Source organism: Arachis ipaensis, chromosome B9 (genome assembly GCF_059453495.1).
Source record: "Arachis ipaensis isolate K30076 ecotype BB chromosome B9, ASM5945349v1, whole genome shotgun sequence".
Classification (NCBI taxonomy): Eukaryota; Viridiplantae; Streptophyta; class Magnoliopsida; order Fabales; family Fabaceae; genus Arachis; species Arachis ipaensis.
In genome coordinates, this window is record NC_142444.1 from 35,050,777 (window position 1) to 35,071,004 (window position 20,228).

Sequence of the window (20,228 nt, forward strand, 5' to 3'; positions counted from 1 at the left end):
ACATCATCCTCGAAAGGGTTCTCAGTAGAGGGTTTTTGGGAATTATTGTAATAGGATACGTGAAGATAACCGCACCAGTGATACATAACCGTCTTATGCCTCTTTTCAAAAACAACGGTTTACAATGAAAGTAAAGTCGGAAATCTTTTCGGAAAGAAGAACCGTTCAATTCTCAAAAACTCAAAAGCCTTTCAAGACGGTTTATCTATGTGGAACCAAAATAGCCTTTCATAATTTTATTCCAAACCAGAAACACAAAACCGAAATCAACCATCAATTCATCTCTTTCCAACCACGGCCCTAGGCCCAAACAATCCAACCAACAACCAGTCACCACAATCCGACAGAGTCCCAGATGCAAACACAGATAGGAAGTTCAAGCACAAACAAACAGTTATTACAAGTAGAACAGTTAGCAATTAATCACATAGGCAAACCAAGTATAATATGCACACCCAACCAATGTCACACAAATGCATATGATGCATGCCTGTCCCTAGTGGCTGATGATATCATCTGTCGGTTATAGAGCCAACCCGACAAGTCCTAGTAGCTAACCATTGGACTGTCCCTCTGTCGTGCATCCCCAACTCGAGTTATACTCATCATAAACTTGATCATAATCATGATCCATATCCATCACCCTCATTGGTGAATATTTATCCATCACCATCACTGGTGAATATTTATGGGGGCGAGCTCATCCGGGGCTTTCACAGTGCCCGGCCACACTTACGACATAGGGTCAACAGAGTATCAAGTCTCAACCTGGAGCACGTGGTGGCTAGCCACTGCTACTACCCAGGGAAACTTGTATCTCAGATAGTGGAAGTGCAAAATCACAATTATCAATATCTCAGCATATATGCATTCATTCTCAGCCATGGATCAACATCCATCTTAGCCATCCGGCTCACGGTTCAATCCAGAACCAGCCAATATTGATAAATAATACACAGCCATTCCGGCTCACGGTTCAATCCAGAACCAGCCAATATTCATAAATCATACACAGCCATTCCGGCTCACGATAAAACAGCACTTCCACATTCAAAATCATCAAATTCATGAAATCGGCATTTAAGCCATAAATCACTTTCTCAATTCATTTAACTTTGAAATCAAGTTTCAACTCTTTTCAGCCTTGGCTTTAAAGATCTCATTTCTCAAATCATCTCAGGCTCATAAGCCACTTTTACTCAAGGTAAATTCCCCTTTTAAAAACAATGCCACTCTCGGCATCCTCTTTCCAAAACTTCCATAATCATGGTAAGTTAAAAGCCTCTTTGAGATATTCAAAATCACCCATCCAACAATGGGATTTTATAATAAAAGTTTCTCGGCAGAGTCCCAAGTCTTTAGGGGAGAATAACATAACTCATTTCGCCAAATTCATTTAAAATCATTAAAACATTGGCTTTCCGATTTGAGTAATAAAATAGGATCTAAGCCAAACCGAGTCACGTAATCATTTACTTCTTTCAAAGCCATTTCCTTTACTTAGGCAAAACCAGCTTCAACCCCTATGATAAATTCTAAAGCGTTTCAACTGTTCAAAATTGTTTTAGTCTTGCAAAAGTTCAGAGTTCAAAGTGTACTTAAAACCTTTCTCAAAACATTTCAAAATAAAACTTGTCAATAGACATTCAGGTTCTTTCAAAGTCATTGAAACTTCTTTAATTGAAACCCCCAAGTCAAATTCAAAGGCATAAACCCTTTTCACATCCAAACAGCTTTAAAACACAAGTTTCATCTAAATAACCTTCTCCTGAAAGAGATACAATGCCTTTCTTAAGAAGCAAGACTAAATCACAATTTCCTCTTTATTAGTTCATTTCGAAAGCATGAATCATCCTTTTCTCGATAATTCAAATAAAATAGTAGAAGTCTTTAACTCATCATTTTCCAGACAACATTTCAATAAAGACTTGGATTTTATAGAAATTTCGGCAGCACCTCCCCTAAAACTTGGACTTTTGCCACCCGGTTCGGGTCCCAACTAAACCGTTTCTCATTCCTTTTCAACAGCTCAAAACCAGAAATCAATTCAAAAGCAAGCTAAATCCAACAGTCGCCTCAATGGCATACCTCAAAGAAACCATTTCAAAAATCAACTCAATATCAACCGATTTAACTCATTTATAAAGCTTTAAAGAATCGGTTCAGCAATAAATCATTTATCAAAACCAGAGCAATTAAAGCAACCCAGGCTGAATTTCAAGAGCATTCTATCTTTCACATCATCAAAATAATTGACTCAATTCAAACCAATCCTCAACGGATTAAACTCATTTCAAATATTTAAAGAATCAACTTCAAACATTACATTTCACAAGCCACACAACAATTCAGCCAAACCAACATCCATAGTCATTCGAGTCAATCAATTGATACATAAGGCAGATACAATCACCAAATACACAATATCTCACATCAGTACCTATATGTAATAATTCCAATAATAAATTATAGTTTTTGGAAAGCGCCCCTACCTCAAAACGCAAATCCATAATCCAAATGCGTCACAGAATCCTTTTCGCCTCAGCCCGAGATCAACAATCGAAATTCCGGCAACCAAAACCTTGGTTCCAAGCCACTTTCGCAACAGTCTCAACACTCTAATCGCAACATACAACAACCGAAACTCAATCGTATAGCGATTAATGCCACAAACCTCAGCGTATGATAACAGAACAGTAACTAAAGGACTTTCAAATCGAAAACGCTTACCGAACCGAAGGAGGAACGGCTGAACCGACACAGCCGTGGTCTCTGAACCGGCTCGGCGGCAGCCGGCAGCCACCTCAAGCGGCAGCGGCGACAATTTCCAATCACGATGACTAAAACCAACAGGCAGTGACCATAGTAACCTCGGAATTCAAAAATGACAGAAACCCCAAATAAAACCCTTACCGGCATTGGATCTCGACGGCGGCAGAGGCATTTTTCGGCGACGGCAGCGGGGTCTCAAGTGGCAGAAATGGCCAGAAGCTCCGGTGTGGTTCCGGCAGCCACAACCACTTCTCCGGCAGCCATTCACGACAGGCGACGACCACCGCAGCAGCTGGCTGGACGGCGGCAGCTTCTGATGGCAATGGAAGCTCCGGCGGCGTCGCAATTGGCTTTCCCCCTCTCTCTCGCGTCGGGTTCTTCTCAGACGACGGTGGCGTCCTCCATTACTGGCGCTAGGGCACGACGGCGACGCCAGGTTGAGACGGAATGGCGATGGCGAAGGCACGAGTAGCGGCGGCGGCGCGACGCTCTTCGTGAAGCCTTCCTCCCTTCTCACGCGCATGCCCTCCCGTCAGACTCTTCCTCTCTCGCCTCAGTTCCGATCTGTGACGGAGGCGACTCGTGAACAGCAGCGGCGGCCTCAACTGGGCAGGGCGCGGCGGCAGAACGGCTCCCCACGTGTGGCTCTCGGCGGTGGCGGCAAAACCCAGTGGCGCCGGCAGACAGCCCCCTTCCTCCCTTCTCTCTTCCGTTCTCCCGATTTCTGCCTTCCCTTTCTTTCTCTTCGTTGGTTTCTCAAAGAACAGTGTGTGTGTGTGTTTCGCATAGGGCTGCGCAGAAGGAGGATGAAGGAAAGCCTGGAGGCTGCGCAGCGTGAAGGAGGTTGGTTTTAGGGAATGGGTGTATCAAAATTAGGGTTAGGGTTACTTTTGTAATTTCAAATAAAAGTAGGGGTAATATAGTAATTGAAACTCAATTAAATTCAACACTAATTATATATAGAAAATACTATTTGTTCATCACTTTCACAAATTATTTTCAACAAAACGTCCAAATCAAATAATTAGAAGTAATATACTTAATTTCTTCATTTTTCCAAAATAGCAGTATTAATATTTAAAATATTACTCATCTAATCCAAACCATATAAAATCCTTATTATTTCATAACTATCAACTTTATACTTTAAATATAGAAAATAATCCAATAATTATAAAATTGGATAATAATCCAATAACTTATCTCAAATCCAATAAGTCAAAACTTGCCTTAATTACTTTTAATAAAATAATTTCTGAAATTAAGGCTATAAATAACCATATGATCTGAGACTTGATCATAATAAGATTTTTCAAAAGTTCTGGGCCTTACATTATCTTTCTTTTAAAATTTAAAATTCAAAACTTTTTCAAATCTTTATCTTATCTTTGGTTATCTTTCTTTAAATTTCAAATCATTATCTTATCTTATCTTAATTTTAAATTTCAAAATCAAATCTTTTTAAAAATCAAATCTTTTTCAAACATTTATCTTATCTTGTTTCAATTTCAAAATTCAAAGATTCAAAATTCAAGTTTTCAAAATTCAATTTTCAAATTTTAAATTTTAAATTTCAAGATTCAAAATTTAAAATTCAAATTTCAAATCCTATCTTTTCAAATCTTTTTCAAATCTTTTTCAAAATCTTTAAATTTTAAATCTTATCTTTCTTAATCCTTTTTAAATCTTTACCTTATCTTTCTTTTTGAATTTAAAACTTTTAAATTTTAAATCTTTACTTTCTTTCAACTTTTAAAATTCAAAATTTTTTCCTTTTAATTTCAAAATCAAATCTTTTATTTTGTTCTTAGATCTTGTTAATTAGTTAGTTACTTGTTTTATCTTTTATTCTCCTTTCTCTTTTCTCTTTTTCAAAGCTTCCTAACTACTTTCTCTTTCTTCTTTTTCGAAAATTCCCTCTTTGATTTTAAATCTTGTTAGTTAATTGATTGTCATATCTTTTCTTAATCTTTCCTTTTCTTTTTTAATTATTTTTTTATTATTTTCGAATTAGTTTTCCATTTTTATTTTATTTATTTATTTAATTTTCGAAAAAAAATAATTCTTGTCTCTTTTCTTCTTTTTGGTATCTCACAAGGAGCTCTCTATACTCTGACATAGAGACTCTCCACTTTTCTTTGTCTCTTGTTTGTATATGCAGGAACAGGAAGAGTGCACTATGGATCTAGAGGAAGAGGCACAACAAAGAAGAACCTTGGGGTCTTATACAACCCCCACCCCTGACTTCTATGGAAGCAGTATTAGTATACCTCCTATTAGAGTAGCTCACTTTGAGCTCAACCCACAACTAATCACATTAGTGCAGCAAAATTATCAGTTTCAGGGACTTCCTCAAGAGGAGCCCATAGAATTCCTTGCAGATTTCCTGCAATATGCTGACACAGTGTACACTGATGGAGTAGACCAAGATGTCTACAGGTTGTTGCTCTTTCCATTTGCTGTTAAACGCCAAGCAAAGAGGTGGTTGGATAATCAACCCAAATCAAGCATGAAAACATGGAGTCAGCTGGTGGATAAGTTCTTGAATCAATACTTTCCACCAAAGAAGCTAACCCAGTTAAGACTGGACATTCAAGGCTTTAAACAAGAAGATAATAAATCCATTTATGATGCTTGGGGGAGGTACAGAATGATGCTACGGAAATGCCCTACTGAAATATTTTCAAAATGGCTAAAGTTAGACATCTTTTACTATGGACTCACAGTTGAGGAAGCTCACGAGCTCATTGAGATAGTTGCCAGCAATCAGCATCTGTACTCATCTAATGAGACTCCAATGAAATGAGAGGTTAAGACAGTGACAACTGAGTCAGACCCTCCTGAGCAAAGTGACTCATTAACCCAGCAACTACACTTCCTTGCACAACAAATATTGAAATTTCAAGAGATGCTGCAATAAGCCTGAGCCTCTAACAGAGCTATAGAGGCACAGTTGAGTCAAACTAGACAGCACTTATCTGAACAGATAAGAGAAGAGTGTCTAGCCTTCATTAGTACCAAGGAGGCTGAGCCTCAGGTGGTACACACTGTTGAAAAACTAAATGAAGAAGAGGCTCAAGAAGAGGCTGGAAGCACATTGTTGCACACCCCTCTGATGGGAAGAAATTCTGAAGTACCACACCCTCAGAAGACCTAAAAGGAGACCAAGGACGAGCACTGCTCACAGTCCTTGGACGGCTCTAAAAAGCTACAAAGCAATAGTCCTTTTTCAGAGGTTGTGGAGCAATGGTCTCTATCTATTGGAGGAAACCTCTCTGATGCAAAAAGAGGTGAATTAGTGATGAGGTTACAGAAGGATTACATGATTATCAAGGTCCTTCAACCTCCATTACCCCCTGACAAAGGAGGTACAACCATTCAAAATACAATACTGAAGCCTCCTCCCTTGGTGAAAACTCATACAGTTTCCCCAAATATTAAACTTAAGTTTGGTGTTAGGCAGTCACCACCCACCAAGGAGGAAGGTCCCAAGAAAAAGATGTATAGGGGATGGAGAAACAATACAATCCCTACCCTAATAAGTAAAGAGAATCAAGCTTACCACACTAAAAGAAAGCTTGTTAGGAGGAATTCAAATCTGAGGGCACTAATCTCCTCCTCTTCTCCCATGGAGTCATTTCTGTTAACCAACTAGAAAAAGAGGAAGAAAGTCAGCAATCGAATGTCAAGCTAATGACATTAAAGAAGCACTTGTTGGGGGGCAACCCAACCATGAGTAGAGTATTTCTATTCTTATTTCTTTTGTTTATTTTCATTTGAGTTTATTTTAGTTTATTTTTAGAGTTTTTTCTTTCTTTTTAATGTTTGTGATCATGTGCAGTAGTTAGAACAAAAACAGAAATAGTCAGAACTAGAAACAGAACACCCTGGAGCAGAGACCTTATTGTCATTGAACGCCAGATAAGGGGGCCAGAGTGGGCATTCAATGCCCATGAGGAGCAGCAAAGCTAGCGTTGAACACCCGCCAGGAGGCAGAGACCTGGCATTGAATGCCAGGAAGGAGCACATAGCTGGCGTTGAATGCCAGCCAGGGGACAGAGACCTGGCGTTGAATGCCAGGAAGGAGCACCCTAATGGGCATTCAGTGCCCTATAAGGAGCATCAAGCTGGCGTTGAATGCCCAACTCTCAACGCCAGCCAGGAGCAAGAGCTAGGCATTCAACGCCCACAAGGGGGCAAGGAATTCGAATTCCCTAGCCTCCCAGGACCAGTGGGTCCCACAGAAACTCCACATATCCCACCTAACTCTCTCACTCCCAATTGTTCATATTTGCTCGATGACGAGAAAAACTCTTAAGTTTGGTATTATAAAAGCTTTGCTTTTTTACTTCTACCACTCCTAAGTATGGCACCAAAGACTGGTGGAACCTTAAGGAAGAGGAAGGGAAAGCCACTTGCCTCCGCTTCCCCTACCCCATATGTCACCTATGCAATTTAGCCAAAATTGTCACAGAAGGAGACATCCTCAGTAAGGAGGACAAGCCCGTCACTAAAAAAAGGATGAAGCATGTTAGAGAGCTGCCACATGGACCATAGCAAGAGCATATAGAGCCGCCTCAACAAGAAATCCCTAAGATGTCTCAAGGATGTATTTTCCTCCCCAAAATTTTTTTCGGGACTAATTGCACACTTCTCTAGGATAATTGAGCTCCAGCATGGATCAACTAAGGATGGGACATCAAGAGCATTCCGCCATCCTCCATGACATAAGAGAAGACCAAAGAGCCATGAGGGAAGAACAAAGAGTTATAAGGGAAGAAAAATAGAGGCAGGAGCATGACATAGAGGAAATCAAGCACTCCATTGGATCCTCCAGAAGGAGTAGTGGCCGCCATCACTAAGGTGGATTCATTCCCTTTACTCCCCTATTGTTTATCCTATGTTTTTCTATTTTTCATGTATTTTGTTTATCTGTTTCTAGTGCATGATCATCTGTCTTTATGTCTTAAAACTATGAATTATCCCATGCATCTCTCACCTTACTTAAAAGAAAATTATTTTAGTTGAAAAAGAAAAGTAAGATGCATGAATTTCGAGTTATATATTAAGAATAGTTCAATTATTTGATGTGGTGGCGTTGCTTTTGTTTTCTGAATGTATGAATGAACAATGCATATTTGAAATTGCAATTAAGAATGTTGGCTCTTGAAAGAATGATAAAAAAGGAGAAGTATTATTGGTAATCTGAAAAATCAAAAGAAATTGATTCTTGAAGCAAGAAAAAGTAGCAAAAAGCAAGATGCAATAAAATGAAAAATAAATGCATGCGAAAAAATAATATATATATATATATATATATATATATATATATATATATATATATATATATATATATATATATATATATAGAAAGAGAAAGAAACAGAAAAAGCCAATAGCTTTTTAAACTAAAAGACAAGAGCATAGGTCTAAGACTTTGAGCATCAATGGTTAGGAGGGCCTAAAAGAAACAAAATCTTGGCCTAGGCACTCCAAAGGAATAGTGTCCCTAACTATATGCTTGTGGTGTGAAGGTGTCAAGTAAAAAGCTTGAGACTGAGCAGTTAAAGTCGTGATCCAAAGCAAAAAGATTATGCTTAAGAACTCTGGAGACCTCTAACTGGGGATTTTAGCAAAGCTGAATCACAATCCGAAAGGGTTCACCCAGTTAAGTGTCTGTGGCATTTGTGTATCCGGTGGTAATACTGGAAAACAAAGTGCTTAAGGCCACGGCCAAGACTCTAAAAGCTGTGTTCAAGAATAAAAAAGAACTAAACTAGGAGAGTCAATAATATCATCTGGATTCTAAGTTCCTAAGGATGCCAACACTTCTGAGCTTCAATGGATAGTGAGATGCCAAAACTATTCAGAAGCAAAAAGCTACTAAGTCCCGCTCATCTAATTGAAACGGAGCTCCATTGAAAACTCTGAGATTTATTGTATCTTACTCTTCTTTTTATCCTACTTTGTTTTTAGTTGCTTGGGACAAGCAACAGTTTAAGTTTGGTGTTGTGATGAGCGGATATTTTATACGCTTTTTGACATCATTTTCATATAATTTTTGTTATGTTTTGTTTAAGTTTTATTAAGTTTTCATAGGTTTTAGTGAAAAATTCACATTTTTGGATTCTACTTTAAATTTGTGTGTATTATGGTGATTTTAGGTATTTTCTGGCTGAAATTGAGAAGTTTGAGCAGAAGTCTGATTCAGAAGCAGAGAAAGGACTGCAGATGCTGTCAGGATCTGACCTCCATGCACTCGGAAGAGCTTTTCTAGAGCTATAGAGGTCTAAATGACGCGCTCTTAATGGCTATGGAAAGCTAACATCTAGGGCTTTCCAAAAATATATAATAGTTTATACTTTGTTTCAAAAATGAAGGCCCAAAACTGGCGTTCAACGCCAGCCACTAGCCCCATTCCTGGCGTCCAGCGCCCACAAAGGGGGTCCCTAGCCAGCGTTCAACACCCCCAAGGGACATTAGCACGTGGAAAACACTTAAGCTCAGCCCAAACACTCACCAAGTGGGCCCCATAAGTGAATTTTTGCACTATCAACTTAGTTTATCTTATTTCTGTAATCTTTAGTCATTAGATTAGTATTACAGGAGAAGATCACTCATGTTAATCATCTTCTTCCTCCCCCATTCGAATACTTTACTACTTTTGTATATTATGAGTCACTAACCTCTTAGGTTAAGGTTAGGAGCTCTGCTGAGTTTTATGGATTAATAAAAGTACTACTGTTCTATTTCAATTCGTGTTTGATTCTCTCCTAAGACGTATCTTCGTTCTTCAATCTTATGAATGAGTTGAATCATCACAAGTTATCTCTATTCTACATGGGTTCAGTGAGCATCTTTCATCAAATATTACTGAACCATTAGCTTGAGGATACGTCTCTTAGACGGCTAATCCACGACTTTGTTAGGGACTTCTCGAGACATCAGTTCAGCCGAGGTCTGGGGAGATTAGGGTCTTTGTGATAAAGGCCAGAACCAAGGCACAACATTCTCTGATCCGGAAGATTCGACCTTATCTATAGTGTTTTGAGTAGGATCACCAAGGGAATGAACTGTGGGAGCTTCACCCTCATTCAGACTGGATGCGCACTAAACCTGGTGTTCAGCCTAGAGGAAGATTGGCAGCCGCTCAAATCGGCATTGATCACATACAGCCTGCTATAGAAGAAATCATTCACAGTTGGGGTAGACAGTAAGAAAGTATTGATCCAGAAGAACAAAGCATCTTTGAAGTCTTAACCATCCTCCTATTATTAGATTCACAAGCACTGAGTAACGTTATCTTTATTTTACCTTTTATGCGCTTAAACAACTACACAACGTTTTTTTCCGCCTAACTAAGATTTACAAGATAACCACTCTTTGATCCAAGCTGACAATCCTCATGAGATCGACCCTGACTCACCTCAGGTATTACTTGGACGACCCAGTGCACTTGCTGGTTCAATTGTGCAAAGTTAAATTCCACGCACCAATGTGATTATACATAAAATAGGAATAAAGACCCTCTTCAATTTTATCCCAAAATTAAAAGGACTCTTTGGAGGCAAAGAAAACAAGTCAGAGACCAGAGAGTTGGAGAAGAAATTGAAGAGGAAGTTAAAGAAGAGCCTGAATTCAATATGGCAGCTAACAGTAACAATGTGATTACCCCTAATATTCTAAATGACCAACAAGTTAGGAGGACTCTTGGTTCTTTCACTACTCCAAATTCTGGGCATTATGGCAGTAGCATTGTCACTCCTACTGTGAATGCTAATAACTTCGAGTTGAAGCCCCAACTCATCACAATGGTTCAATAAAATTGTCAATTTGGTGGAAGTCCTCAAGAGGATCATAACCGACATGTCTCTAACTTCCTCCGAATCTGTAACACAGTCAAGACTAATGAATTCCCCACTGAGGTTTATCAGTTGTTGTTATTCCCATTCTCTGTGAGAAACTGGGCCAAGCAATGGCTTGAAACTCAACCCAAGGAGAGTATAGCAACCTAGGAGGATTTGGTGAATAAAATTTTTAACAAAATTTTTTCCACCTCAGAGGTTGACAAAGCTGAGAATGGAAATCCAAATGTTTAGACAATAAGACAAAGAGTCTCTTTATGAAACCTGGGGGAGGTACAAGGAGATGTTGAAGAAGTGTCTGCCGGATATATTTTCTGACTAGGTGCAACTCCAGATTTTCTATGATGGTATTACTCCTACTTCAAGGATTTCATTGGATAACTCAGTTGGAGGATTTCTGCACATGAAGAAGACTACTGATGAAGCTTTGGAGTTGATTAAAATAGTGGCTAATAATCAATACTTATACTACTCCGAAAGAACAATGAGAAACAGAGTAATGAAGTTGGATGCACTAAACACCCTTCTAGCTCAAAACAAAGCCATGTCACAGCAAATCAATGTCATCACTCAACAATTAGGAAATATGCAAGTCTCAATCGTAAATACACAAGATGGTTCCTATGATTTGAGTAGAGGAATCTCTCAAGGTGAAAGTTTTGATTATGGCTATTCCTTTGCTGAGCAAGCAAATTATCTAGAGAATTCTTCAAGAGCACCTAACAATGACCTTTTCTCTAAGACATACAATCTTGGGTGGAGAAATCACCCCAACTTTGGGTGAAAAAATCAAGGTCAGAGGCAAAATAACTTCAATAATAACCTTCACCAAAACAATTTCAATAACAACCATCAACAAAATAACTTCAACCCCATCATCAATCCAGCAACTTTAATCACAACCACCAATCCTCACAACCTCCCCAACCATCACAAGAATCCCAAATTCCTCAAAAGCTTTTCCATATAAAAATTGCCTTAGAAAAACTCTCCCAAAACACCTCTACTTTTGTGCAAACCACTCAAAACTTCATGTAGGAAACTAAAGCCTTTATCAAAAACTTGAAAATACAAGTAGGACAAATTGCTCAACAATTAGCAAAACCTACAAATATTTTTCCCAGTGACACAATTCCAAGCCCAAGAGAAGAATGTAAGGCTATTACTTTGAGAAGTGGAAGGATGGTGGGCAATAAAGTAACAAGCAATGACAAACAATCTGAAGAAGACAAGCATTTGAAGAAGCAAAGGAGGAGACCAACCATCAAGAGGAACACGTCCCTACACCTCAACTTCAAGTTTCTCAAGAGGAATACAAGCCAAGAATCCCATACCTTCAAAGGCTCAAGGGGGAGAACAAGGAAAATTAATACTCTAAATTCTTGGAGATATTCAAGACACTACACGTTAACATTCTATTCATAGAAACACTTGAACAAATGCCACTATATGATAAATTCATGAAGGAATTGTGATGAATCCACATTTCATGGTATTTATTTGCTCTATTTGGGTGGATTTCATCAACTTTTCTTGCACTTATCCATTAAAATAGCATAGTTTCATGATTTCTTAAATTGTGCTTGAAAGTAAAAAAACATGCTCTTTTGTGCCTAAATTAGTTAATTTTATTCACTTTAATCCCATTTGGTGCCTTTATGTATTTGTTAAGTGATTTCAGGTTTCCAAGACAAGTATTGATTGAAGAAGTGAGGAAAAGAGCATGCAAAAGGGAAGAAACTATGAAGAAATGAAGTTTGGAAGATTCAGCGATCCGTGCGTGCGCAAAAGCGATGCGTGCGCACGCACAAGTGTGAGCTTGGCGACACGAACGCGTGACCCACGCGTATGCGTGACACGAGTCACGTGAGCTCATTAATGCAAATCGCTGGGGGCAAATTCTGGGCCTCCAAAACCCAACCCAACTCATTTCTGAAGCTATTTCAACCCCAATTCAAGTGGAAACAAGGGGGCAATTAGGTTTAGCTTTTCTTATGTTCTTCTCTTAGTTTCTAGAGAGAGAAGCTTCCCCCCTCTATCTAGAATTAGGTTAGGTTTAGTTTAATTTCCTTTAATTTCAGTCTTTAATTCTTGTTTTAATGTAGTTTCCTTTATGTTTTCATGCCTTCTTGTATTTATCTTCTTTATTTATCTTGTAATTTCCTTTATTTTGTCTCTTTTATGTTTATGGATACTTTTGTTACATTTAATTTCAATTAATACAAATTTATGTTTTATGTTCATTTATTGCTTTCTTTCTTTGGTGACTAAATAGAAAAGAAAGAAAAAAAAAAGAGACAAAACCAAATTAATTGGCTAGGTTCATATCTAAATCTATTAGATGTTGAAGCTCACTCCATGGTTGGCTCCAATTTGAGTGAATGTCTGCAACAGAAGCAGCTGCTTTAGCCATACAATCTGCAACACTATTTGCATTCCTTTGAATTAAAAGAATAGAGACTCTCCAATTCCAATTCATAACCTCCTGTATATGCTTTGCCAAATCCCATTCCGGAATATCCTTACCAAGCATTCTTTGGTTTACCAAGAAAAGAGCTTCTAAATAGTTTGTTTCACAAATAACCTCACGAAATCCACTCTCCCAAGCAAGAAGTAAACCTCTCTAAATTACATACAATTCAGCAAATAGAACACTGCACACTTCGACTTTTCCAGTGCAACCTTTCAACCAACATCCATCAGGATTGCGAATGATACAACCAAAACCAGCATAGCCAAATGGAGCAAAATAACTAACATCACAATTCAATTTAACAGAATGAACTGGAGGTGGAACCCAATGCAAACAAAGCGAAGGAGGAGACAAAGATTGATGCATAGCAAAAATAGTGTGAAACTCCCTTACTGAACTACGAATCAAACTCACCACTTTCTAGCACTCCAAGAATCATCTATATTAAATAAGTCATGATTCCTGCTTCTCCAAATCCACCAGATGGTCGAAAAGAAAAGAAACGTATCTTCACTCCTTGTACCTCTGTAGAGCCAATCATGTAAATCCGAGTTATTTGAATACAGGCCTAAAAGGTTCCAGACCTCCTTGGCACTAGGGCACTCCCGAAGACAATGAAGAATGGATTCAGAACCATTCTGACCCCGATGACAGGTGCTAGATAAAGCTAAGCCACGACCCAAATAAAACTCTGCCATAGGAATGGCATTATGAAGACTGAGCCAAATCAAGAACTTGTACTTCTCAGGAATATGCAGTCGCCATACCCACAACCAATTATCATGCTCATTCCAGTCAAACTTTCTTTTGGCTAGCCAACTGTACCCACTCCTAGCTGAGTAGAGTCTAGAAGATGCCACACCCCACGACTAACCCGAACTCTCTCCAACATTCAAATCCGGATTATAAGCATTCAAACGCTGTTTAACATCTTCTGGAATGATAGAGAAAATATCATGGAGATTCCATTGACCATCTTTCCAAACGTCTCTAATAGTTAAATCAGAGTCAGATATATGTACAAAAGGGACATCTTGAGCAATTGGGCCCTCAATACTCTAATTGTCAAACCAAAAAGATTGATCAAGTGACCCAACGCACCAAGAGAAGGCATCCTTAAGAGCACCAAAAGCCTTTGAGATACTCTTCCAAACATGAGAAGCGTTGCAAGGGATAGGGCCATCTAAAACTCCCACATTCCTCAGATACTTCGCCCTCAATAGAGTAACCCAAGGCTTGTCCTGACAATGAAAAAGTTGCCAAACCAATTTACCAAGTAAAAATATATTAACACACGCAGGATCTCTAACACCCAGGCCACCAAATTTCTTTGGAGTGACCACGGTCCTCCAATTAATAAGAGAAAGACCTCTACCATCAACTTGACCCTTCCAAAGGAACTGTCTCATCATAGAAGACAATTTATCGCAAACCCAATTTGGAAAAAGAGATACCTTCATATGATAGACGGGAATGGATGCTGCAACAGAATTGATCAGACAAAGTCTCCCTACTTTATTTAGAAGCCTACCTTTCCAATTAGCTAATCTTCCCTTCACCTTTTCAATCACCGAATGAAAAGAAGCCCTACTAGTACAGGAATGATTAAGGTTAACTCCAAGATATCTTCCTAAGTCCAAAGCAAAACGTATTGAAGAAACACTAGTAAAAATATCTCTTCTACGAGTAGTTGCATTTTTAGAACAAAAAAACTTAGACTTTTCAAGATTCACTTTCATGCCAGATGCCTTGTGACGAGCGGACTTTTGTGTGGTCTAGAAATTCACAAATAAGTTCTCATTGCAAGTATAGCTTCTAGACCGACAAGAAATTCTTTCGTACAAAAGTTTGGTTGTCACAAGTAACAAAACCCAATAAAATTTATAACCGAAGTATTTAAACCTCAGGTCGTCTATCAAGGAATTGCAGGGTAGTATGATTTATTATTGGTTATGGAAAAAGGTATATTTTTGGGTTTTTGAAATAAGAAACAGGAAAATAAATTGGCAAGAAAGTAAATTAATTATCATGAAAACCATTGCAAGGTATAAGAATTGGAAATCTCATCCTAGTTATCCTTATCAAGTGTGATGAGAATTGTTTATTGCTCCCACTTAGTTAACCCTTACTAAATAAGAGAAAGTCAAGTGGACTAATCAATTTGATTCCTCAAGTCTGAGTCAACTCCTATGGAAAGACTAGCTTTAGAGGAATCCAAATCAATCAGCAAATTCCAATTTTCAATCAACAGCTGAATTTGATAACTCAAGTGTCACCAATTACTCAACCAAAGCAAAGGAAGGAGAATCTAAAATAAATTGGAAGCATCAATAACATAAATAGAAGAAAGCAATCATAATTCTGAAATACCTCATTTTTTATTAAATAAGAAAATCAATCCTAACATGGAGTTCATAAACCAATATTTGGGAAAATAAACAAATTAAAGTAATAGAATAAATAAAAGTAGAAGAGAACATAAATTAAAGGAACATTGAACCTGAAATTGAGAAAATGAAGAAATCGTAATCCTAAAACCTAAGAGAGAGGAGAGAGCCTCTCTCTCTAGAAAACTACATCTAAAACCTAAAATTATCTGTATTGAATGAATGATTGATGAATGATTTGATTCTCTCATTCTCTAGCCTCTATTCTGTGTTTCTGGGCTTGGATTTGGGCCGAAAAGGAGCCCATAAATCGCTGGGGGCAACTTCTGCAACTTTCTGCACGTGGCGTCTGTCACGCGTACGCGTAGGTCACGTGTATGCGCATTTGGAAATTTTTCTTGTCATGCGTACGCGTCAGTCACGCGTACGCATCGCTCATGCTCTGCGCTAGGCACGCATCCGCGTCATCCATGTGTGCGCGTCACTGCCATTTTCTTCAAAACTTCATTTTCGCGCGTTTCTTCCATTTTTGCATGTTTCCTTTCTGTCCTCTAAGCCATTCCTACCCTATAAAGCATGAAAATACTTAACACACAGATCACGACATCGAATGGTAATAAAGGATAATTAAAATTAACATTTTTAAGGCCTAGGAAACATGTTTTCACATATATCACAGAATAAGGAAGGAATTGTAAAACCATGCAAATTGTATGAATAAGTGAGTAAAGACTTGATAAAAACCATTCAATTGAGCACAAGATAAATCATAAAATAGTGGTTTATCAACCTCCCCACACTTAAACATTAGCATATCCTCATGCTCAACTTAAGAGAGATTGAAAAAGAGTGAAGGTAGAATGGTGGAATCTATGCAATGCAACTATCTAAATGCAAGCTACCTAAATGAATCATGCAATTCTAATTACTATCCACCTATATATATAAAGCTTACATGTGGTTAAATTGAGTCAAATTTTCAAGGAATCATATATGCACAACCAAGGCTAAATCATATTAAAACACATTCACCATTGAGTTGAGTTAATCAAAAGAGTTCACAAACTTACAAGATAAACAGTGATTAAACATGGATATATGGAGATGAGCTATTGAACCCTCACTGGATTTGTGTATACACTCTAATCACTCAGTGTTTGAGGTTACTCACTCTACTCCTCTCTAGTCATGCTTTCTAAAACTGTGTTCTTCATCTAACCAATCAAAAAATATTTAATGTATACATGCAAATATCATGAGGTCTTTTCAAGGTTGTAATGGGGTTAAGGCAAGGGTGAGGATATATATATATAGGGGCAAGTGAGCTATAAATTGAATCCTTGATTAGTCTAAGATCTCACCTAACATATACATACTCTATACAATTCTAACATTATGCCTAGCTTCCCAAATTTCCCATTTTTGTATTACATACTCATGTACCAAATTATTTTTGATTTTTATTACATGTGCATTGATTTTTACTAACTTAATACTGGGATAATTTTGTGTCCCCTTATTTAATTATTTAATATTTTTTTATTTTTTTTATTTTTTTAAGCATAACATATCAATGCACATATTATTTTAATTATTTTGGCTTTACATGAGCATGCACCCAAATTCCAAATAATTTGTCAATTTGATACTTTCCTATCAACCCATGTTTCCACAGTTTCCCCACACTTAGTGGATACACAATCTCTATCTTAAGCTAACCAAAGATTCAATTTGGGATTTTTAATTTGTTTTTCTGCTTAAGGCTAGTGATGTGGTTATAGAACAGAAGGGGATTAAAAGGCTCAAGGTGGCAAACAAGGGTGACTTAAAAGGGTAGGCTATTTGGAATAAGTGAGCAAAAACAAGTAATGGCCTCAATCATATGCAGGCATGTAAATACATTCTATATTGGACATGTAGAATGGAACAAAGTAAAAGATTGCAATCATAGTGAAGAAACACAAAGGAATGAAAACTATGGTTAAATAATGTAACCATGCAATTAAGCTCAAATCTCACAGGTTGTGTGTTCTTTGGCTCAAAAACCATATATCATTTATGTATATCATGCAAGTAAGAATAAAGAGTTCCAACTCAATCAATGTGAATCCTTGTATGGCTTTTGTAAAGAAATAAATACATTCCTTGAAAAAAAATGTCGTCAATTTACCACATTTATTACTATATATCTATGCTAAGTGGATTGTTGTGATTATGAAAATCTAAAAATTTCTAGTTTACTTTCTTTTTCAACAAAACCAAATTATCATTTGCTAAAAAGGGTAAACTAGACTTAATAATATCAATTTTCTATATCACAACTAATAAACTAAGAGTGCAAATCAAGCTAAATATCTAAGATATATACAACCCAAAGTGCAAAATATAATAAAGCAAAAATAAACAAAAGTACAGTAAAAGAAAATGTGCAAGTACTGAAAAGAAAATAAGATGAAATAAGATAAAATGAATATACAGAAAATGAAACAAAATAGGATAAAAGAGTCTGAAAGTAGTTCACCAAAATAAAGTCCGCCAGAGATGGTGACCTCCCTGATAAACCGCATTTGGAGGGTTTATCTTGTGTTGAATTTAGAGAATTTTATCGCCTTCTCCCACATTTATCCAATGAAATAGCATGGTTTTTGTTATTCTCCTTTAATTGTGCTTAAGAGTGAAAACATACTTTTTGGGTCTTAAAAATAACTAAATTTAATTTACCTTGATTCCATTAGATGCCTTGATATGTTTGTTAAGTGATTTCAGATTTAGGAGGCAAAGATTGGATTGAGGGAATGAAGAAAAAGCATGTAGAAATGGAGAACTCATGAAGAAATGAAGGAATCGCAAAAGCTGTCAAGCCGACCTCTTCGCACTTAATGGACCATAACTTGAGCTACATAGGTCTAAATGATGCGGTTTTAGTTGTGTTGGAAAGCTAACATCTGGGGCTTTAAAATAATATAAAATTTGCCATAGTTGCATCGTGTTTAGGGGAACGCACGTGCACAGTACGCGTACGTGCCGATGTTGCACGTGATTCATTTAATGCAACTCGTGGCCAGCGATTTTAGAAGCCTTGTGGGCCCAATCCAACTCATTTCTGATGCTATTTAAGCCAAGGATTGAAGGGGAATTAACATACTTTTGATCATTAGTCATAGTTTAAGATTTAGAAGTAGTTAGAGTTAGTTTTTAGAGAGAGAAGCTATCACTTCTCTCTAGGATTAGAATTAGGATTAGGTTTAGTTCTTAGATCTAGGTTTCAATTCATGCTTTCATCTTCTTCTACCTTTCAATTCCTTGTTGTTGCAATCATCATTCTTCTATTCTTTTGTTGTAATTTCCTTTATGTTGTTTCCATGCTTTGTTGTAGATCTACTCTTGTTCCTTCTCTTTTCTTTCAATTCACTATGAGATAATTCATAATAATTGTGTTTCCTTTGATTGTTGTTGTTGATTTCTTACATTCAATTGTTGTTAGATTCTATTTTTGTTATCAATTTACTATGCTTCCTTTTATGCCTTCCAAGTATTTAATGAAATGCTTGGTTGGATTTTAGTATAGACTTTATTCATCTTGGCCTAGGTAGAGTAATTAGTGATGCTTGAGTTATCTAATTCCTTTGTTGATTGATAATTAGAAGTTGCTAATTGATTTGGATACCACTAAAGCTAGTCTTTCCCTTGGGAGTTGGCTAGGACTTGTGGAATCAAGTTAGTTCATCCACTTGACTTTTCTCCATGGTTAGAGGTAAACTAAGTGGTAGCAATGGACAATTTGTGGTCACAATTGAGGAGGATAACTAGGATAGAATTTCTAGTTCTCATATCTTTCCAAGAGCTTTGTTAGTTGTTAGTTTATTTTCTTTGCCATTTATATTTCTTGTCTAAATCCCAAAAAAAAACCCCAAACATACCTTATAACCAATAACAAGACACTTTATCGCAATTCCTAGGGAGAACGACCCGAGGTTCCAATACTTCGGTTTATAAATTTAGGGGTTTGTACTTGTGACAAACAATCTTTTGTATGAAAGAATTATTGTTGGTTTAGAAACTATACTTGCAACGAGATTTCATTTGTGAAACTCTAAACCACACAAAAATCCATTCATCAAAATGGCGCCATTGCCGCGGAGTTGCAATGGTGTTGTGTTATTGGTTATTGTATATATGTGAATATTGTGAATATATTTGCCTTTTGTGTCTTTGTTAGTTCTTGCTAGTTTTAGGATTTAATTTTCTTGCTTCTTATTTGATTTTGTTGTCATTTTCTCTTTCTATCATGAATTCTCACTTTGGCTATGAGTTTGGTTCTAATTGTGTTGTAGGAAATGTGAACTTCAATGACCACATGCACCAAGGATGGAACACTTCAAGGTGGGAGGAGCCTCAAAGGATTGATCACTCCTATTGGTAACAACCTCCGGATGCGTATAGGTATAATTTCCATCCTGATGCATGTCAATTCAATGGCTATGGTGAAACTTTATGTGAAAATCAACTACCACCATCATATGCCTATGACTCTTATCCTCAACAAGAACCTCAACCATTCTCACAAGCCTCTCATTACCAAACACCTTCCTATGATCCATATCCATCACATGACCAATCACCCATACCATATTCTTATGACCATTATGAGCAAGAACCTTTGGAACCACCACAACCTTATCATGACTACTATGAAGAACCACCTCAATGCACACCATCTCCATACCCCTA

At 37.4% G+C, this 20,228-nt stretch overlaps 1 protein-coding gene across 1 annotated transcript; it reads right to left on the minus strand.

Annotated features, from left to right (window-relative positions):
- Positions 1-13,260: 13,260 nt before the first annotated feature.
- On the minus strand, positions 13,261-14,570 carry LOC107615326 (uncharacterized). Its single transcript, XM_088498906.1, has 3 exons — positions 14,212-14,570; positions 13,695-13,827; positions 13,261-13,530 (listed from the first exon to the last, which is right to left on the minus strand). Exons 1-3 carry the CDS (start codon positions 14,568-14,570, stop codon positions 13,261-13,263), a joined length of 762 nt encoding a protein of 253 aa, XP_088355032.1.
- Between the last annotated feature and the right edge of the window lie 5,658 nt (positions 14,571-20,228).